The sequence below is a fragment of the Hylobates moloch genome, unplaced genomic scaffold, assembly GCF_009828535.3.
Source record: "Hylobates moloch isolate HMO894 unplaced genomic scaffold, HMol_V3 SCAFFOLD_9, whole genome shotgun sequence".
NCBI lineage: Eukaryota > Metazoa > Chordata > Mammalia > Primates > Hylobatidae > Hylobates > Hylobates moloch.
In genome coordinates this window covers 103,433,775-103,456,133 of record NW_026652284.1, presented here as the reverse complement: position 1 = coordinate 103,456,133, position 22,359 = coordinate 103,433,775, and the positions used below count along the sequence as shown (strand labels likewise).

Genomic DNA, 22,359 nt, shown 5'->3' with positions numbered 1-22,359 from the left:
TGCCCAGGCTGGAATGCAGTGGTGCGATCTCTGTTCACCGCAACCTCCCCCTCCCGGGTTCAAGCAATTCTCCTGCTTCAGCCTCCTGAGTAGCTGGGATTACAGGTATGCGCCACTACACCCGGCTAATTTTGTATTAGTAGAGATGGGGTTTCTTCCATGTTGGTCAGGCTGGTCTCGAGCTCTCGACCTCAGGTGGTCCTCCCGCCTAGGCCTCCCAAAATGCTGGGATTACAGACGTGAGCCACTGCGTCTGGCGATCTTAGCTTTTTGTGTGCAAACACTAGCAAATATAAACATCTACCCCTTTCTACAGAAATAGTCTCATACTCTTGTTACTTCTGCAGTTGTGTTTTTCGCTCATTTCATATCACAACATACAGCATCCCTTTTTCTTGTTTACAGCCTGGACAGACCATTATGCCTGTGACCAGTTAGTTCCCTGTTATACACTTGGGTTGTTTCCTTTTTCTTTTTTCTTTTTTTTTTCCTGTTCAAATACGACTTCAGGGAATAACTGTGGAAGTGGTGAGTTAATATGTTGGGTAGCTTGCCAGTTCTGGGACTGCTACACCCGAAAGTGGGGCTGTTTGTAATTGTGGTAGACAGGACCGTTGGGATTTAATCTGCACGTTAATCAGCACCTCCTCGGGCCTGCAGATCTGGAAGAAACAGCTGGATCTAGGTGACACTCCCAGTCCGCAGTCCGCAGGGGATGCCCCAGCAACCTTACCAGGGAGCAAGCCCCGTGGGTCGGATTCCCGCCGATGCGTGTGGATGCGCGCTTCCCGAGGCTGGCAGAGGTCCTGGGATTCCCACCCTAGACTGTGGGATCCAGGAGCTTCCCGAGGAATGGGTGTCAGTCTCCGGGTCTGGGGTCCCGGCAGCCTGCCCCACCTCCAACTCCTCCTTCCTCACCCCTCGGCCACCAGCCAGGCAGCTCCCAGTCCTTCTCCCACTGGGAGGTCGAGCAGGCCCCACCCCCATCCACTCCGAGATTCCCTTTCGCCTACCCTCAGCAATTGTGGTGCCTGCTGTCAAGATGGTATGTCCCTACCTGCTTGTACTCATACTGCCTTTTGCCCCATTAACACCCCGCCGTATCTCTCAAATTCTAGGTGATTAACAAAATTCCACCCCCAATATTTTCTAAGGAAAAACTTCAGACAAATGGAAAAGTTGACAGTTGTGCCGTGAATATCCGCACACCCATCGAGGTCCACACGAACCTCTCCCCACTCCCTGTCCTTCCGTCGGCCTGTCCATCACTCGTCCTTTCCCTGGGAGGCACCCAGACCCGCGGGCATCCACACACTCCCCCCAGGGGTCCCCACTCCCGGCCTTGCCCAGAGTTCCGTCTCAATTTCCTTTTTATAAGGTGAAATTTACATACGGCGAAACGTACAAATCCTCAATGTGCCACTGTCTGGCTGATTTTAGACAGTACGTGGAAGAGTCTTTTTTTTTATTATAATAGTTATGTATTTATCTGAACATGTGTTAGGGAAAAACCCTTACCTGTTTTCCATTTATGATATGGGCACTAAGTTTCCTTTAGCAATAATGTAGGTAAATGAGCTTATATAAAGGGCTGGGAGGAAGGCGAGAGGAGTGAAAGGGAAAGGAGAGCGGGCTTCCCAGTTAACATATTAATTCACCGCTTCCACGGTTATTCCCTGAAGTCCTGTTTGAACAGCAAAAAGAAAAAAAGGAAGAAGAAATCAGAACCAGCTCAAGTGTGCAACAGGGCACTGGCCACAGGAATGGTGGTCTGTCCTGGCTATAAACAAGAAAAAGACTGCAGGACTGCGTCCCGGAGCCCGGCAGCCCCTACGAAGCGCAGCCTCAGCCGAGGAGCTGCAGGCAGGCGTGGAAACCTGGGGCGCAGGGAGGAGGCCCGGGACTGGCGGGATCTGGGGTCTGCGGTGGGGGCCGTAACAGCGTGTGTGTGTGTGTGTGTGTGTGTGTGTACACGCGCGCGCGCGTGTGTTTTCCAATCATTTTACATCTTAGCCCAACTCCTTGAGCCTGGGTTTGTTCTTGTGAACGCAGCACCCAGAACAGGGCCGGGAACACAGTAGGTGCCTAATAAGTGTTTCATGCGTTCGCGAGTGTGCAAACGGTTTGTACGCACTACACAAAAATAACGGTTCACAACAGTCGGAGGAAAAATCCCCCTTCTCCGTGTCGCCGCTACCCAGTGAGGCACTGACAAGCCAGCCACAGTGTTCGTTAATTGACAAACGGGACAGCGGGAGGACGCAGCGGAACTAGAATTCCGAGTATTCTGGATGGGATTTACAGCAGCAGTAAAAGTAAAACTGAGCATGCGCAGCAGACCAGCTGTATAGCCTCATAAATCTCCGTCCGGAAGGGCTTGCTAGGTGCCTCGTTAGCGCAGTAGGTAGCGCGTCAGTCTCATAATCTGAAGGTCGTGAGTTCGATCCTCACACGGGGCACAATACTTTTGTTTGTTACAACCCCGTCGTTTGCTGTCTTTACAACCCCGTCGTAAAGAAACGTTTTGTTTGCTTGTCAAAGTCCCGGAGTGAAAATAAGGGGAAAAGACATAATCTGCGACGAGTGTCCTCGGACCAGGTGGACCTATTAATAAGAACCCCCGCCAAGACCATCCTCGCGCTGCGGCCCGAGTGTCCAGGAAAGAGCACGTGTAAGGGCCTGGAGCAGCCCCCGACTCCTCGACCTGCCCTCGCCCTTGCCCTTGCCCTTGCCCTTGGGCACTGGCCGTCGCAGGGCGGTCGCGCACAGCTCTGGGTTAGGGTAGGAGTCCGGGTGGTTACAGTTCAGTACGGCGCTGCGAGCGCGGCCGAGTTCAAGGCCGTCTAATGGAGGCAATAGAGGAGTGGCTAGGAACACGGTGTGGGGCGGCGAGGGGGCTTGCGGGATGGGTAGGCAGCATTGATGAGAGGCCAGCGGTGGGCACTGAATCTATCTGGAAATGCAGGTCATGATAGGGTCTGGGAAGAGGGGTCTCAGAGAGGTCATGTAGGCAGCTGGGATATACCATATGCCGGAAGCTGTGTCAAGACCACATCTGAAACAGACGCTGCAACTGCAGTGAAACAGACGCTGCAACTGCAGTCCTCCCCTACTACGTTCTTGATAACCTAGCCATTCTCAAAGATCCATCTCCCTTCTGTCCTCCCCTACTACGTTCTTGATAACCCAGCCATTCTCAAAGATCCATCTCCCTTCTGCCCAGGTCAAATAGAGAATTAAATTACGATGGAATATCTATAACCAGCCCTTCATCTTTCAATTCTTTGCTGGTGGCATGAGTCTCTTCAATTTCCCTGGGGATAATTCTTTTTTTTCTTCTTTTTTTGAGACAGGGTCTCACTCTGTTGCCCAGACTGGACTGTAGTGGCATGGTCTTGGCTCACTGCAACCTCCGCCTCCCAGGTTCAACCAATTGTCCCGCCGGCACGTGCCACCACACTCTGCTAACTTTTGTATTTTTAGTAGAGACGGAGTTTCACCACGTTGGCCAGGCTGGTCTTGAACTCCTGACCTCAGGTGATCCGCCCACCTCGGCCTCCCAAAGTGCTGGGATTACAGGTGTGAGCCACCGTGCCCGGCCCCTGGGGATAATTGTGATAACTTTTTACTAACCAGGTTTACTATCCTGGTAAGGAGGAAATTCCAGGGGCTTTCACTTGAATCTTTCTAGGATAATAGCTCTTACTCAATGGGTCTTAGTGCCGTCGGGGAGAGCCTACCATTTTTCATGTATGTTTATTTCAATGATATATTCAGGTACTCAGAAAATAACCACAGGTTGGTTTCATGGCCCTATTCACCCTCTGTAATTCAAACTTTGCTCAAGACTCCTTTGATCAACTGACCACCGTTAGCTGTGACTTTTACTGGTAGGCCATAGTAATTAGTGTCAATTCAGAACCCATGTTTAGTAATCCCTGTGAGATATGGGTGTTTTCTTTTCCCTAGTACACAATCCTTCTAGTAACTGGCAAGAGGTTTCTTTGGGGAGGAGTTAAAGAATACTCGTAAGCATGTATATGTGGCACTGCTTCAGGGTCCTTCCTCAGAGGAATCTGGCCTCCCCTTCAATCAAGAGGCTTTGGATTTGGGAATCATTTTCGTACTGGAAACTGGGTGACAGGTTATGACTCTCCATGGTGATGACTCGAGTCAGTTTTTCGGCTACCAGGTCTGGAGTTTTTCCTGTTACATATCTCAAGCAACATTTTAGTAGGCTGCCTATCTATTTCATTCTTAGGGACAGTGTAGTCAATTACCAGTAGCCAAAAATCCTTTAATACTACTACCGCCCTGCTGCCCTTTACTGTAAATGGTTGTCTGGTAATTAAATGCTTCTACCTGGCCTCTGCTGCCCCAGAATTCCATTATTCCCACTGAAACCAGGGAGCACATCTGTGGTGGTGGCATCTCTCACCATCACGTCTTGTTGCATGAGCCACCACAGAGCTTTTCAGGTTTGCAGGTGCTCCCTTGCTCAGTGCCTTCATAAAGGAAGTAGCTTTTGGGCCCAGAGCATGGCATTGGGAGGTGAGTGAGGAGGCCAGATGTGATCAATCCACCCTTACATTCCTACCTCCCTGAGCCTTTGGATACCTGCATCCACATCATGCCAGGGAAATTCTGGCATCTGTCTCATTAGATAGAGGCCAACATTGAGTCCACATTCCTGTCAACCAACCACGTAAACTGTGGAGCCACTTTCAATGGTATGAGCGTGGCAGTTATCAGTCATCTCAGTTCTGCAGTGATGGGCCGGGCTCTTGAGGCATTTCTCCTTACAGTGCGCATGATGCTGAGCTGTCAATAGAGGGTGCTGGAAGGACACTGCAGGAGAAACAAGGCTTCTCTTCCTTGCTCCAGTGTGCTGTTTGGCTTACTCTTGCTCTTGCTTCATGGCCCACCAGCGGTGCATGTGCATGGGGGACATCTAGTCGCGCTCTGCCCCAACCATGTGCCTAGTGTGCACAATTGCTTTATGACTTCACAGTCCTAGCCCCATGACCATGTCACTATAGTCTTCTCAGCATGGACACTGGCATGTTCCAGGTCTCATGCCAGCAGTACCACCCTGATGCACTCTGAGCACCTGCCTGCTGGCCTGTTTGCCTGTGCCTGAGGGTGGTTTCCTGTGGCTCTCTGGATATGGCCAGCCTGCACACCAACCTGACAAGCGGGGTCCTTATGCCCTGCCTCCTTGTGCGTTTTTACCAGCCTCGGATTGTCTGTGCCCAGGAGATTTGTTTCCTGCTGCCTGGGGACATGGACTACCCCTAGCCTGGCCAACTCTGAGGCCCTCCCCAGTATCCAGTGGTCTGCAACCACACCTTCTTTGACCAGGTCTGACCTAAGCCCGGGGGAGGGAGGAGCCTCCCTTCCAAGTCTGTCCTTCCTTGAGTACTCTCCTCAGTCCTACGTACCCCGTAGAGTTCTCTTTACGTCTTCATAGTTGCTCTCATCATAGTTTAATAAGTCTTTACATTAAACTTTCCCTATCCAAACAACTGTGTGGTTTGCTTCCTGACTGGATCCAGACTGATACAATGAGATTAAACATTAAATCTAGACTCTCGGTAAGCACACCCATATTAATAAATTAAGCCTTATGCGGTCCTTGTAGTCAACAGCTGTAACGACCCACATGCAATGACTGTGGAAAGACCTTTAGCAAATGCTGAAATCTTGCTCAACCTGGGAGAATTCATGCTAGAGAAAAACTCTATGAATGTAAATAAATTTGAAAAGGCCCCTAACCAACTTAATAACTTATTTGGCACCACCGAATTCATATTGGAAAACAACTTTCCAAATGTAGCCCAATGTGGAAAGGGATTTAGCTGAAGCCCAATATTTAGGGAACATTGCAGAATTCACACCAGAGAGAAACTTTATGGATGTAATAAATATGAAAAGGCCTATAGGGACTGCTCTTCTTTAACAAACTCAAGGGAGTAATGGAGAGAAACTTTTTGAATGTAGCAAGGAATTTTAGCCAAGTTCAGCCCTTATTCAATTCCAGAGAATTCACATTATAAAGAAATTGAAGATTGAAGATATAATGTTAAGAAGCAGGAAGAAATAATCAGAAATGTATTTCATATATTTCATTAAATGTGATAACCTTTGCAATACCAACCAAGCACATATGACTGAGGGGATTCAACCAAGTATCTGAAATCTGCTAAGGCAGTGAATGTATCAAGATTACTGGAGAAACGTAGGCTCAGAGAAAACTGGAAGCATGTGATAAAAAGAACTTCATTTGGGTGACAGCATTCATAGTGCACTTTCACTGAATGAACAGGAACTTTTTTCAAAAATTAACTACTGCAGTTCTATATATAAAAAAGAGGGTTTTGTATGTGTATGTGGTGTGTGTAGCTGCAAAACAGAACTGACTAGGTATAAATCCTAGTCAAAGAGGACCTGAAATAGAGGTAAAAAACTGCAATAGACAGCTGTTTCTGGGTGGCAGAACCACAGAATTTTAGAATTTCAATGCTTTCTGGTGAGCAAGCAATTCTAGTCTACCAAAGTTCCCAACACACTCTACGTATTCTATATCCGGGGATTCCTGTTGTCAAAAAACACACACCAGCTTGGCCCATGCAGGCATATGTTTGCAGCCACCTAAAAACGTACAGAAAACTAGGCTGAGGAAAATACTCTTGGGAAACCAACGGCTGTGTATAATGCCAGGATATCATTTTAGAACTTTGCTTATTGGACAAGAGAGCACTTTGCTGAAAATATTTGACAAACCATAAGATTATGCTTCATGGCCCCAGAAAAAATAATTAGTACTACATATTGTACACTTACTATGTGTCAATCACTGGGCCAGGAACTTTCTAGGTCTGATCTTTTTTTGTTTTTGTTTTTGTTTTCAGATGGAGTCTCACTCTGTTGCTCAGGCTGGAGTGTGGTGGCGTGATCTTGGCTCACTGCAACCTCCACCTCCTGGGTTCAAGTGATTCTCCTGCCCCTGCCTTCCAAGTAGCTGGGATTACAGGCGTGTGCCACCACACTCGGCTAATTTTTGTATTTTTAGTAGAGAAAGGGTTTCGCCATGTTGGCCAGGCTGGTCTTGAACTCCTGACCTCAAGTGATCCACCCACCACAGCCTCCCAAAGTGCTGGGATTACAGGTGTGAGCCACCACGTCTGGCCTGCCTGATCTTACTTAATCCTCCTATCAAGTATTTCTACCCTCCTTTTAGAGAGTAAGGTTCGGCAAGTCACAAGCAGCCCCACTCTGGAGCTAGGAAGCGGAGGGAGGGAGGAAGAGCAGTCGGTGCTGCCAGAAGAAGTAGGCAGAGGGCAGAAGGAGCTGGGTCAGAGATGAGATGTTACGAGTCCAGTGGGGTCCCTGACAAAGAGGAGGTCCCACTGGCAGAGGAGGGGATGGGCAGGAAGATGGTGATATAGGCCACTCCACGATACTGGCGCTCTCCACCTGCTGCTGAGTTCTCTCCCAGTCCAGGCTATAGAGCTGTTGAGATGGTTTCCTGTTCTTTATTTCTCCATTCATCTTTAAGATAAATCTGTATCAACTAAAGTTACTGAGGTTTATGCTGGTCCCTGCAACCTGAAAGCTTAACACAGCTTTAACAGTTTCTAAAACATTTTTATTGTAAAAAGTTCAAGAAGCCATTTACAAGCCAAAAAGTATCAGAATTAAATAACACATAATTTTTATAGACACATTTTTCTGTACAAAGGGCTGATCTTTATAGGAATTTTAAATAAATAATCTAAAAATCAGTGTCACTGATTGCAAAATAGGTCTCTCTCTCGACCGTCTCAAGGTGACATGCGTTCTATGCAGCCAAAAGATGAGGGGTTTGACATCTGTGACGAGCCTGAGCAGTGAGTCTCTGGCGAAGATTTCTCACTTTCTCGATAAGATTCTGTCCCGTGGTGTCCCATTCTACTGCTCTTCTATTTAAAGAAACTTGAAAATGAAATTTAAAATTTAGAAAAGCTGAGTTTTCTGATGTTAGCAAGGATACAGCATTTATTTTAAAGATAAATGTGTTGTAAAAATAAATAACGAAATGCAATTCTAAAACCTAAATTTTACATATTACCTGGCCCTAGGTGGTTCCATTTACAAGCCAAATAATTATTTGTTGGACTGAATGAATGCTAACAGAGAACTTCTCTGCTTTGAAATACTTGGGATACAAACAATCTTAAGTTAGAAACAAAGCTTATTTAAGAGAGAATTTGAGTTTTTATAATGGTAAGCTTCCTCACAGTGATGCTTAATGGTAATGAGAAAAGGCATTCCAAGTCATAATACTGTGAAATATATACCATGACTACCTTTCCAATAAGTAAATAGAAATAAGTAATTCAAATGCTTTTTAATACTGGCTAATATCAGGAAGGTCCAGAATCAAGATTAAAATACTACAACATGTCCAAGTGTAAGAGTGTTACTGATTTAGAGGGGCTAGTGAACATTGAAATTTTTTTAAAAAGCCCTTAAAAATATACTTCTCTGAAATTTAGTTACATATTCAAACAGTCAGTCAGCTTCAATTTCTGGAAAACTGTTTTTCCTCCCAAAGAAATACAACTTTTATGCTTTTGTATTTTGCTGCCAAATAACCTAAGGTTACCAAATAACCATTGGATATGTCAGAACAGAGAACAGCTGAGAATCTCTCATACTTCATCTGACTCTTGAATGATTTTTGGTTTAATTCATATTCTGGCACAGAATTTATAGATGCATATAAAAATATCAGTTAGCAAAAATATTTTACACAATACTGGAATCTCATGACTTGGTATTAGGCATATTTCTTATAAAGCTCTTCTTTTTGGGACATTGTATAAAAGTTTGTTCTTCCAAAAGAACTCAAAAGATCTTGTTAAATTCTGCTTCATCTATATAGCAGTTTTATTGAAAAAAATTAGTTGAAAGAAAGTTTAACGGAGTGTCTTGTCTCCTCCTCCCTTTTAAAAATAAATAATACACTTTACTGGGAAGATTGTTAGCTTCTTTATGGATGGCCTAATGCTGTGACTACATTTCTGTAAGATGCTTCTACCCTGTCCCTTCTAAAAACCCCAAACCCTCCAATGAACCACATCCAGGGATCAAAAGTCAGCTCATCAGCATGAAGTCATTTGCGTTTGGCAGTTCTACTGCTGCTGGGGCCCAGAATTCCATCGGAGTGCCCAGGGCAGACACATGTTTTCGATGGTTGTTGGAGGGAGCCCAGCCCAGATGAACAGAGTCAAGAAAATTCAACTATGCAATAGCTTTGAAAAACAACGCTGAGATTTTTTTCATAATGATGTCAAAATAGTGATGAATCTCATATTATCAACCTAGTTAGAGACTTCTGTTAGAACCTCCAACTATGTTTTTGGGCAGCAGTGCTGGTGCTCAAGAACTGGAGTGGCTTTAGTGGATCCAGCACATTTGCTTTACTTGGAATTTGGTCTGCACCCAGTTCTCCCACTGGGAAATCTGAGAGCATCTTGCTGCCTCCCTTTTAGGATTTTCATTATCAGTGCCCTGGGAAAATGGCATCCACATGCTATAAACATAATTTAAGCCACAATTTTGCTTAAATATTGTTAAATTTAAAATGGCAGAATAACATTTTCTTGCTTATCAACTTACTCTGTGTTGAGGGATCCATTTCAGAAGAGTCATTTAATTGTGAGGTTCTAGGCAAACAGCTTGAGTCCTCCTGTTCATTTTGGAACCTGGGTTCTTCTGTTATAAAAGTGAGGAGATCAAGATGATGTTTGGGAGTGAGTAGAAAGGCTTACTAATTCCAAATGGTCCCTAGTAAGTTAAAATCACCAAGGATGGCTAAAAACTCCTTTCTTTTCTATTTTAAGAAGAATGCGGTCAACATTCAAAAAGGCAAGGAAGTGTCATTAGTGAGAATTAAGAGCTGAGCTGACTTCTGTAAAACGTACTTTAAAAACACTTTCAGCTAAAACAAAAAGCCAACAAATTCGAAAATATAGATATTAAGATAGAGATTACGAAATGTGATTAGCAAGGCTTCCCTGGAAACTATTATGAGCTGATCACTACTGGTTTTAGTTAGGCAGGGCCTCATCACAACATACAGCAAATCAGAGCCAGCCACAGGCAAGTTTTACCTGAACCCGTCTTAGAGTAGTAGGCAGGGCAGTGCCCTAGCAACTAGCGGTGCCTCCCCCTACTTTTTTTTTTTTTTTTTTTTTTTTGAGATGGAGTCTCGCTCTCTCGCCCGGGCTGGAGTGCAGTGGCGCGATCTTGGCTCACTGCAAGCTCCGCCTCCTGGGTTCACGTCATTCTCCTGCCTCAACCTCCCAAGTAGCTGGGACTACAGGCACCCGCCACCACGCCCGGCTAAGTTTTTGTATTTTTAGTGGAGACGGGGTTTCACTGTGTTAGCCAGGATGGTCTCGATCTCCTGACCTCGTGATCCACCCGCCTCGGCCTCCCAAACTTCTGGGATTACAGGCGCCTCCCCCTACTTTTATCAATTACTCTCCTCATCTCAAACCTTACACTCACCCTCAGCTGTGTTTTCACTGTTCCCTAACTCCTACAGCAGCACATCCAGTATGACACCAAGGTGTTTTTAAAAATATTTGCATCCTGACATTGCTTATAACCGTCCCTTCCTTTCTACTCCCACCACTAGCGTCTAAGCCTCCATGTGTCGAGCCCAGAATGCTGGGAGTCTCATTGAATTGGTAAGATGTCTGCCTTTTACCTCTCTGAAAAGCTTTAGCTAATGGTTTTAGCTCATAGTGTTAGCTCAATGAGTCATTAAGGTAATGTGACTAATCACCAAATGACTAATTTGAACTGGTGGGGAACTAGCTGGAATCTAAGAGTCATCTTCAAACATCTGAAGGGCGGGGCATGGCGGAGGTAGTAAACATAATCTGCAGTCTGCACTGTTCCAGAGATCGGTTTCTGCGGACAGAACTCAGCAGAAAAAGAGAAAAGAAAAAGCAGATTCAACTATTTTACTAAGAAATAACACTTTTTTTTTTTTTTTTTAGACGGAATCTTGCTCTGTCACCCCAGGCTGGAGTGCAGTGGCGTGATCTCGGCTTACCGCAACCTCCACCGCCTGGGCTCAAGCGGGTTCAAGCAATTCTCCTGCCTCAGTTTCTGGACTAGCTGGGATTACAGGCGCACGCCACCATGCCCGGCTGTTTTTAGTAGAGACCAGGTTTCACCAGGTTGGTCATGTTGGCCATGTCGGCCAGGTCGAACTCCTGACCTCAGGTGTATGAGCAGTTTTAAAAGTAGGCATGATTTGGCCTCCCAAAGTGCTGGGATTAGAGGCTTAAGCCACTGTGCCTGGCCAGAAATAACTTTGAAATAAAATACTTGTAGCAAATGGAATAAGATCATGAGCTTCCCAGTCTACCAGCATTCTGGCACAAGCAGGCTGGCCACTGCTACATCTGCTGCACAGATAAGACGCGAATCAGGTGTGGTTCCTCAGATCTTTTTGTTTCTTTATTTTTTAGGGACAGAGTCTCACTATGTTGCCCAGGCTGGTCTTGAACTCCTGGGCTCAAGCCATCCTCCCGCCTCAGTCTCCCAAATTGCTAGGATTACAGGTGCCACCGTGCCCAGCCAGAGCTGAGATCTCACAGCTCCCTCTCATCTGTCCTCCAAAATTCAGCCTGCCCACTCCTGTTCAATTCATCTTCCCAAAGGGCTGTGTTGTAAATATTACCTCTGTTCAAACAACTAATGATTCCCTTTTGTCTCCAGCAATGTTTCAAACACTGGCTGGGGAGATTCATCTGTGAAACTTTAAAACAAAAATCTAGCTCCCTAGTTTCTACCCTAGAGCTACTGACAGAATTATTACTATTATTAGATCTACTGAATTAAATCACTGTTGGTGAGGTCTTGAACATGTGTATTTTTTGAACATGTATACTTTTTTTTTGAGACGGAGTCTTGCTCTGTCGCCTAGGCTGTAGTGCAGTGGTGTGATCTGGGCGCACTGCAACCTCCACCTCCTGGGTTCAAGTGATTCTCCTGCCTCAGCCTCTTGAGTAGCTGTCATTACAGGTGTGTACCACCACGCCTGGCTAATTTTTGTATTTTTAGTAGAGACGGGGTTTTACCATATTGGCCAGGCTGGTCTCAAACTCCTGACCTCGTGATCTGCCCACTTTGGCCTCCCAAAGTGCTGGGATTACAGGAGTGAGCCACCTCGCCGGGCCCAAAAATGTCATTTTCTTGATGGTAGGTGATTATCTCCTGCTTTTAGGATTAAATGAATCTGATTAAATCTATATACCCTGATTAAGAAAATGACTGATACATCATTCAGTCATAAACTTAAGACTTTTGAAAACTGGATGTTTATTAATCAAATTATCTCTATTGGCGAAATTTAGCAAGGTTAAAAATATACATGGTTGACTGGTCTGCCAAAAAAAATTTAGTTAGCACAGAGGGAAGACATCATGGAGGCAGAGGGGCAAACGTGTAGGAAAACTACTGATGAGGAAAGCTTTTTAGTTTCTTACCTTTCTCTATTTCTACATAGATAGCTCTCTAAAGATTTTCTATTTTTCTTTCTAAAACAAGGGTAAGGCTGGGCGTGGTGGCTCACGCCTGTAATCCCAGCACTTTGGGAGGGCCACACAGGAGGATCACGAGGTCAAGAGATCGAGACCATCCTGGCCAACATGGTGAAACTCCGTCTCTACTAAAAATACAAAAATTAGCTGGGCGTGGTGGTGGGCGCCTGTTGTCCCAGCTACTCGGGAGGCTGAGGCAGGAGAATCGCTTGAACCCAGGAGGTGGAAGTTGCAGTGAGCCGAGATTGTGCCACTGCACTCCAGCCTTGCGACAAAGCGAGACTCCGTCTCAAAAAAGCAAACAACCAAAAAGAAAAACAAGGGTAAGTGTGAGAGGGTGAGGGAGAAGTGACAGCTCCCATGGTTAGTATCTTTTGTAAGCCACTTTAAAATATTTAATTTGTGCTGAGTCACATGCTACTCCTCTCCACCTCCCCAAAGTACTCTTGGTGCTATTTGGGACCACTAAATCTCAAGTATGAGAGGTAATGAGGGGTTTTAAAAGTAGGTATAATTTGGCCGGGTGAGGTATAATCCCAGCACTTTGGGAGGTCAAAGGGGCCAGATCACTCGAGGCCAGGAGTTCGAGACAAGCCTGCGCAACATGGCGAAACCCCGTCTCTACTAAAGATTAGCTGGGCATGGTGGCATGCGCCTGTAGTCCCAGCGACTCAGGAGGCTGAGGCAGGAGAATTTCTTGAATGCAGGAGGCAGAGGTTGCGGTAAGCCAAGATTGTGCCACTGCACTCCAACCTGGGCAACAGAGTGAAGTTCTACCTTTAAAAAAAAAAAAAAGGTAGGCATAATTAAATGACCTAACCTATATTTTCACTCTTCAAACTTGTGAAATGAAAAAGTAATGCACATAGCATATTCATGAAGCCAAAAATTGGGAAGAATCCAAATGTCCATCAACTGATGAATAGATTAAAAAAATACATAATATCCACACAATGGAATATTATTCAGCAACAAAAAGGAACGAAGTACTGCTATATGCTACAACATGGTTGAATCTCAAGACATTATGCCAAGTACAAGAAACCAGACACAGAAGACCATATATTACATGATTGCATTTACATGAAACTTCCTGAATAGGTAAATGGACACAAGGTAGTTAGTGGCTGCCAGGGGCTTGGGGGAGTGAGCGGAAATGGGGAGTGACTGCTAATGGGTACTGGGTTTATTTTGGAGTGGTGAAAAATGCTCTAAACTTGCTTGTGGTGATGGCTGCATGACTGTGTAAGTGTATTTTTTAGTACGTGATAATATAATGACATTGAATAATACACTTTAAATAGGTGAATTAGGCTGCGTGCGGTGCTGGGCACGCCTGTAATCCCAGCACTTTGGGAGGCTGAGGTGGGTGGATCACCTGAGGTCAGGAGTTCGGGACCAGCATGGCCAACATGGCGAAACCCCATCTCTACTAAAAATACAAAAATTAGCCAGGCATGGTGGCGTAGGCCTGTAATCCCAGCTACTCAGGAGACTAAGGCAGGAGAATACTTGAACCTGCGAGGTGGAGGTTGCAGTGAGCTGAGATCACACCACTGCACTCCAGCCTGGGAGACAAGAGCAAAACTCTGTCTCAAAAAAAAAAAAAAAAAAAAAAAAAAAGAAAAAAGGTGAATTATAGGGCATGTGAATTATGTATCAACAAAGCTATTATTTTAAAAAGCAATGTATACACATTATAAAAAGCTGAAACAAAATAAAACATAGTAACATAAAAGCTCCTTGTTAACTGTACTCTATAATTTTATGGAAATCTTTTTTTTTTTTTTTTAAGAGACAGGGTCTTGTCTGTTGCCCAGGCTAGAGTTCAGTGGCATGATAATAGCTCACTGCAGCCTCAAACTCCTGGGCTCAAAGAGATCCTCCCGCCTCAGCCTCCAGAGTATTTTACAGTTTTAAATTATAATTTTGATTTTTCAGTTGATGCCACTATAAGCCTCGTACCGAAACCTAATGTTGGATCAAATCCTATGAGAAGTTTCCATGTGATACTTGAATATACTGTTGTTCTGAGGATCAGCTTTTGGCAAAGTACATATTTTACCTTGGAGCAACAGAATCAAACAGAACTCCACAGGACAGTCTGCACAAACTTTTTCCTCGACTGGAACTCTGTTTCTGTAATAGTCCCACCTCAGCCCACCCTTTCCCACCAAAAATGTGGTAACCAGTGATTACCTTTTACTTGAGCAGTAGATTGAAGTGCCAAAATACATCCCAATAATTTATTCACTGGCCAGGCACAGTGGCTCACGCCTATAATCCCAGCACTTTGAGAGGCAAGGCAGGAGGATGGTTTGAACCCAGCAGTTTGAGACCAGCTTGGGCAACATAGTGAGATCTCATCTCTAAAAATAATTTAACAAATTAGCTAGGTGTGGGGATACACGCCTATGGTCCCAGCTACTTGGGAGGCTGAGATGGGAGAACTGCTTGAGCTCAGGAGGTCAAGGCAGCACTGAGCCATGATTGCATCACTACACTCCAGCCTGGGTGACAGAACAAGACCCTGTCTCAAAAAAAAAAAAAAAATCATAATAATAGACCCTACTAAAAGAATAAATCTGGGCTGGGCGCGGTGGCTCACGCTTGTAATCCCAGCACTTTGGGAGGCCGAGGCGGGCGGATCACGAGGTCAGGAGATCGAGACCACGGTGAAACCCCGGTAACGGGCTGGCGGGCCCGGTATCCCAATACGAGGTGAGGCAGGAGAAGGCTGAACCGAGGGATTCCATGACTGGAAAAGAATAAATCTGTAACATCATGGAGAGAAAGGCCTCTCAGACACTCACCTTTATGACATGGATTTTCAGCATGTTCTACAGCCGCATTTATCTCTTGCTTTAAAAACCACTTTCTAGATGCATCTGAAAGAGCAGAAGCTTTCTTTGCTGATTTCAAACGGAGCTCTTTTCCTTCAGCTTCCTTCCACTAAATTCAAATAAATGGAAAAAAAATTACATAAAAAGTATAGTAATACACATTTCATAGTGGAATGAGCCCCTTCTGTCTTCTCTATCCACTTTCCTTTATATTCGCATGGCAAGTAGGATCTGTTTGGTGTTATGGTAATTGGGGTGCCTGTGTTGGCCCAAGACTATTAAGAGTCTTGAAAGCAGAGACAGGTTTTATCCAACCCCTAGTATTGCAGAGTGCCACAAAGCACACAACTATATCCCAATAGTTGCTGAAATAATAATGCATTTCAATAAGTTTCAAATCTCAAATCTTATGAGACTAAGCTAGTTTTGTATTAGTGGCAATTGCATTTATTTAATTTGAATGCTCTATCTTAATAATAAAATCTACAAAATTCAGAGAATGAACTCTTTGCCCAGCTCTGGTCCACATGATGACCACAGGGAAGTCCATTGATTTCTATTCACCCCTATTTTCTTCTCCATAAAATGAGAAAATAATAATCTTAAAATTAGCTCAGAAGGTAACTAAAATAAATTTAAAATCCAACTCCTAAAGTTTTCCAAAATTCTGGAAAAGCTACAGCTTTTACATGGAAACACATAATTTTTATGTTACAGAAATAATAATGCATTAAATAACAAAAACTTTTAAAAAAATCACAAAATAGGGCAAGGAAGGATTACAGAAATCCATCCCTTTCATGTTACTGATGAGGGGGCTGATTCTGAGCAATTTCCCAAGGCCACGCAGTAGTCAAGTCAGCTTTACAACACAAGACACTAGACACAAGGAAGGATTTCTGCAGAACGTGAAAGGCCCCTACAATGATTCTCAGCCAACTCTCAAAAGTACCATTTTACCCAAAGTCCAGCAGCAGTGAATTTCACACAGTCTAGCCCTAGTGTCAGCAATATTTATGTTGAGAATGTGAGCTTCCACCCCAGTTTTCCTGAGAACAGCCTCAGGGTTCTGGATATTACCCCCACCCTCTCCAAGCCCTTCTTTCCTGTCCTGGAATGGAAAGGTTATAAGATAAGGCTCCATGCCACTGGGATGGGGTAGGAGGAAAATGAATCTGGAATAGTGACTTGAAGGAAATACACTGTAAGAAGTCAGCTTTCAGAATAGACACTGTGATACAGCAACAGAGAGAAGCAATTAAGCCAGGTATCTAGATCTTGATCTTTCCCCAGCTCCTCAGTGTCCTTAGGAAAGTCCATGGTACCTGTGATAATATCTCCAAAGCACAGATCCCAGAGTCTGTGCGAGCATCAACCAAAAGATACACACGTGTGACATATACTATTAATTACCTCCTCGAACTCCATTCTTTGATTCTTCTTTAGCAGTAGAATCTTTTGTTTTTATTTTTAACTATCTTATTAACTGATAGGAACAGAATCTTAATTTTATTTGGGATGATAATGCTCCCTGTGAAGAATACTATTTTTCTCAGCATCCTTTGCTGACAAATGTGGCTTGAAATATGATATGGAACTCCTGGAAAGAAGTTAGAAGGGAGTGTGACTCAAATGGGATGCAGAACATTCGCACTGTGCTCTCCCTTCTCCCTGCTGCCTGGAATGTGTATGTGATGGCTGGAACTCCAGGAGTCATCTTGGATGGTAAGGTAACCTTGAAAATGAAAGCCATACACTAAGAAGAGGTGCAGAAAGGCTGAAAGAGGGCATTTCCCTGATAACCTTGGAGCCACAATACTAACCCTAGACTCCCTACCTCCAGACTATATTTCTATCCTGTTCATAGTCATTGTAATTGGGGTTTTGTTACTAGCAGCTACGTACCATTTCTACCTATTCAGCATCTTTTACATTGTAAGTATAAAGAATTAGCTAAGTTCAAGTACTAATATTATTCAATCAGCCAGAACAAAAATCCAGGAAGTTGAGAAATTGAAGCACACTCATGTAAATGAGAAAGACGCTTAGTCATTTTTAGGTAGAATCAGTATTAGACGACGTCTCTGACAAACACCTATTAAAATTAGATTATCTTTTCCAGCAAAAACGACTTGGTTTGATGCTTTTGTCATTTGACTCTGTACTATTTCAAAATTTCAGTGCTTAGGCTGGGTAAAGGGGCTGACGTCTGTAATCCCAGCACTTTGGGAGGCTGACACAGGCAGATTGCTTAAGGCCCCGAGTTTGAATTTTGAGGCTGTGCAACAAAGTGAGACTTTGTCTCTTTAAAAAAAAAAAAAAAATCAATGCTTGATATTAAAAAGTTTATAACACTGTTTTTACCTTCTTGGCTTCCTCCTCCACCATTGCATTTATTATCTCTATTTCTTTCCTTCTGTTTTCCCTAAGGAGTTTGGCTACTTCCTGGTAACATTTGTTTCGTTGTAGATCATCACATTTTTGTTTATGTAAAGACTGAATCTGCCAGTCAGTATTTAGGCATGCTTGTTCAGCCTTTGCCAAATTTTCTTTAATCACCTAGGAAAAAGTTATACATTTCAGAACAAGGTCAAACTACTAATATATAAAATGAAGGTATAACCATTCAATGTATCCAAGTGTCTGGGGCAGTTGTTCACAACTCCGGCTGCATATTAGAATCACCTGGGAGTGTTTAAAACAAGCTGATGTCTGGGCCCTACCACAAGCCAATTAAACCAATCACTGGACAGTGGGGTACCGGCACCTTTAAAAAGCTCTTCAAGTAGAAATTAGCCGGGCGTGGTGGCGTGCGCCTGTAGTCACAGCTACTCAGGAGGCTGAGGCAGGAGAATTGCTTGAACCCAGGAGGCAGAGGTTGCAGTGAGCTGAGATTGTGCCACTGCACTCCAGCCTGGGTGACAGAGTAAGACTCCGGCTCTAAGAGCTCTTCAAGTGATTCTAATTTACAGCCAAGGTTAAGAACTTACGGGCTAGAGTATGGGTGGGATTCAACAATTTCCATGTTTTCAGCACTCTGAAGAGGAGACTCTGAAGAAGAGCCCATTTTAACAGACTGGACAAAAGCCTATTTAAAAAAATGAAATATCTTGAGGAAATCACCTAAGAGACTGTTGTAGAACAGAAGGTATCTACTGTACACTATTCCTGGTTTTTGGAATAGGAGCAGACCGGTACACATACCCATTTAACATTTTGTTAAAGAGATAATAGAGAAAGCTCTTCTTTGAAAGTCTCAGGTTCTATTTCAATTCACTTAAGTCAGCATTTCTGAAAGCGTACTCCATAAGAAATTCTCTGAAATACGTCTGGGAAATTTTCTTAAATATTCACAAATGTACAGTATCCTCAAATTTGGCAAGGAAAATACCTCACTTTAAGACAGCATTTCCAGTACTTATTTGACCATCCCCCATCTTATTGAATAATAGTTAATAGTCCACACAATACACTTGGAAGTGCTGGCTTACATACCAAGCAGGGACCTGATGCTTTGAACCTAATCAACTCAGGGACAATTTCAGAGGCAGAACACAGAAGGACAGTATAATTTGTAAAGTCACTATTCCTTTGCATTTTCTTCTAAGTCACTATTCCTTTGTATTTTCTAAGTCACTACTCCTTCGTATTTTCTTGTAAGTCACTATTCCTTTGTATTTTCTTTGAGGAAATTCCTTTGTATTTCCTCAAACTGTAGGAAAAAGACATGAATATCATGTGATTGTCAGTGAAGTAAGCATCCCATGTACAAAAGGAAGCAATGTGAGATTCTAGGAACTGTGACAACTGAAGCAAAGAAACAAACTAACTCAACTTTACAGAGTTTAATTTCGATTTTTTTCTCTTAAGAGGGTGACAGATGAAAATTTCTCCTCTGCATGTACACTAAATGGATCATATTTTTACCTTCTGAGTTTTCTGACTCTGGGTTTCACCTGCTTCTATCAGCTTATGAAACATGTGTTCTTCAAGATCCACTTTTCGTCTATAGGCATCTGCATCTGCTCGCATTTCTTTTGCAACAGCTTCTTGATTTTCAGTAAGATTCTGTTAAAATCATTTGTAAAAAAAAAAAAAATCACCGATTTATATAATGCTAGAATACAAAAACAACTTTTTTCAGAATAGTAATATGCACACAAATAAAAGCTGTCATCATCTGATTTTCAAAGTAAAATTCTAAGACTGGAGACATCAGCAAAAATGGCAGAGTAAGGACCCCTGGAAATCCTCTCATCCATAAAAGCATTGAGAACACTGATTAAAAAAATGTCAAAATGAACTTTTTCAGCATTCTGGAAATTAACCAAAGGCTTGGAGCTATCTGGGGAGCATTTACTTACAGAAATGGCTGAATCTCGGTAAGAACGGCTAGCTCTCTGACATTTCATCTTGCATTTTTCCTGTTCCCACCCCACTCCCAAGCTATGCATTAGTCTTTTTTTTTTTTTGAGACAGAGTCTCACTCTGTCACCCAGGCTGGAGTGCAGTGGCGCGATCTCGGCTCACTGCAACCTCCACTTCCTGGGTTCAGGTGATTTTCCTGCCTCAGCCTCCTGAGTAGCTGGGATTACAGGTGCACACCACCACACCTGGTGAACTTTTTAAATTTTTAGTAGAGACGGGGTTTCACCATGTTGGCTAGGCTGGTCTCGAACTCCTGACCTCAAGTGATCGGCCTGCCTCGGCCTCCCAAAATGCTAGGATTACAGGTGTGAGCCACCATGTCCAGCCTATGCATTAGTCTTGAAAACCAGCAGCCTGGAAGCCAAGGAAGGAAGCCAAGCAAAATGGGGTTGGATGGAGCCCCTTCAAACCATCATTGCTGGAGAACTGTCACTGTTTGCCCTGTCTGGTGGTTCCCTGAAAGACCCCTCCTAAGGCTGTCTTTTTTGATCTCACTCAGAGCTCACCTAGTACAGAATAGCCTTATCCCTGGGGAAGCTGTTGAAAACAATTAGAGCAAACTGTTGAATATCTTGGCTGCTTGGGGCAGTAGATCTTAGGAGAGCAACCAATAGGCTAAGCAAAAAGCTTAACAGGAAAAACTGGAGAATCAGATGTCCACAGGAGGCTTAAAAAAGCTCTGATAGGTTCCTGGAAGGTCATGTGCATGTGTAAGGCTGTGCATATGCTAAGGCTGTGTTCTCAGACCTGAGAAAGACCCAAGATCTCACACTTCTGGTTAACTCTGAGGTTTTGCATCACCAGGAAGTGGAATCTAAGAAATATAAACTGCCTAGCGGAGTGATAAAGGCATGCCCTAACATGCACACAGAGCCCCTCCACAACTACTAGAAGCTTACTGGTTCAAAGAATCTATTAAAATCTCTGTCCAATCATTTGCTGACCCCCAAACTACCTGAGTAGAGACATCAGTGCCTACATTCAACAAAGAATAGGGACTTTCAAAATTAGTTTAGAAAAGTCACTAAGCAAAGAAACAAGAAGAAACCCTGGGGAGGGGAGACAATCTTATTTCCAAAATTGCCACATTATATTCCAGACAGTCCTTGAATTGACGTAATGATTTTTTGATTTTATGATGGGTCTATTAGGGTGTTACATGAATTTTCAACTTACAATATTTCTAACTTATGATGAGTTTATCAGGACATAACCCCATCACAAGTTGAGGAGCATTGTATTTAAAATGTCTAGTTTTCAACAAAAAATCACATGACTGTTTGAAAAAAAAAAAAAAAAAAAACAAGAAATATGGGCCAGGCATAGTGGCTTATACGTATAATCCCAGCACTTTGGGAGGCCAAGGTGGGAGGACTGCTTGAGCCCAGGAGTTTGAAACCAGCATGGACAACATAGTAAAATCCTGTCTCTATAAAAACTACAAAAATTAGCGGGGTGTGATGGTGTGTGCCTGTAGTCCCAGCTACTTGGGAGGCTGAGGCAGGAAGATTGCAGGAGCCTGGGAGGCAGAAGTTGCAGTGAGCTGAGATCACGCCACTGCACTCCAGCCTGGGTGACAGAGTGGGACCGTGTCTCAAAAACAAAACAAAACAAGAAATATGACCCATACACACTTTAAGTAAACATTAATCATACTATCTCCAAAGAAAATATAAAATGGCCAATAAACATATGAAAAGATTCTTAACATGTTCAGTGAAAGAAGCCAGTCATAAAAAATCACACATTGTATGATTCCATTTATATGAAATATCCAGAATAGGCAAATCTATGGGCACAGAAAGCAGCTTCGTGGCTGCCAGGGGCAGGGATATAGGAGAGTAAATGCTAACAGGTACAGTAGTTGAGAGAAGGATAGTAAACAGCCTTCATGAAGAGGTAGGTTAAAAAAGCCAAATACAAATGGTATGTACCAAATAATCTCATATTACTATTAATGACATTAGCAGTTGTTATTTCTTGAGGGATTTTTTCTACTTTTCTAATCATCTATAGACAACATAATTACCTTTATAATTTGCTAAAAATAAAAATATCTTTCAATTATATGCAAAAAAGATATATATGTGAAGATGCTTATTATCAAAAATTGTAAACCACTTGAACATCTAACAACAGAAAAAAGCTTACATAAGTTATGGTTCACCAGCAGCCACTACCAATGACAGTTACAAAAATATGTAGCCATTTAGAAAAAGAATTTTATTAAGTGAAGAAGAAAGCAGAACATAGAATTTTAGCTACTCCATAAAGAAGTAAAACCATGTATGTGGCCGGGCGCGGTGGCTCACGCTTGTAATCCCAGCACTTTGGGAGGCCGAGGCGGGCGGATCACGAGGTCAGGAGATCGAGACCACGGTGAAACCCCGTCTCTATTAAAAATACAAAAAATTAGCCGGGCGTGGTGGTGGGCGCCTGTAGTCCCAGCTACTCGGAGAGGCTGAGGCAGGAGAATGGCGTGA

General features: G+C 43.5%; 1 protein-coding gene and 1 non-coding gene across 11 annotated transcripts in view; one reads left to right on the top strand and one right to left on the bottom strand.

Moving 5' to 3' along the window:
* Nucleotides 1-2,386: 2,386 nt before the first annotated feature.
* On the top strand, nt 2,387-2,459 carry TRNAM-CAU (transfer RNA methionine (anticodon CAU)). The gene has a single exon. It is a non-coding gene; the product is annotated as a tRNA-Met (tRNA).
* A 5,167-nt stretch (nt 2,460-7,626) lies between these two features.
* Nucleotides 7,627-22,359, bottom strand: part of TBC1D31 (TBC1 domain family member 31) — an 80,222-nt gene continuing 65,489 nt past the window's right edge. For 3 of the 10 annotated variants that reach the window (XM_032760351.2, XM_032760357.1, XM_032760361.1), the window contains 5 exons: nt 19,376-19,516; nt 17,813-18,007; nt 15,419-15,557; nt 9,664-9,759; nt 7,627-7,974 (listed from right to left, as the gene is read on the bottom strand). In XM_032760351.2, the coding sequence (XP_032616242.1) occupies nt 7,841-7,974; nt 9,664-9,759; nt 15,419-15,557; nt 17,813-18,007; nt 19,376-19,516 (705 nt within the window). In that variant the 3' untranslated portion in view covers nt 7,627-7,840. The remainder of the gene's footprint in view (nt 7,975-9,663; nt 9,760-15,418; nt 15,558-17,812; nt 18,008-19,375; nt 19,517-22,359) is intronic. The other 7 variants (XM_032760354.2, XM_032760365.2, XM_032760363.1 and 4 more) reach the window with 4 other exon arrangements.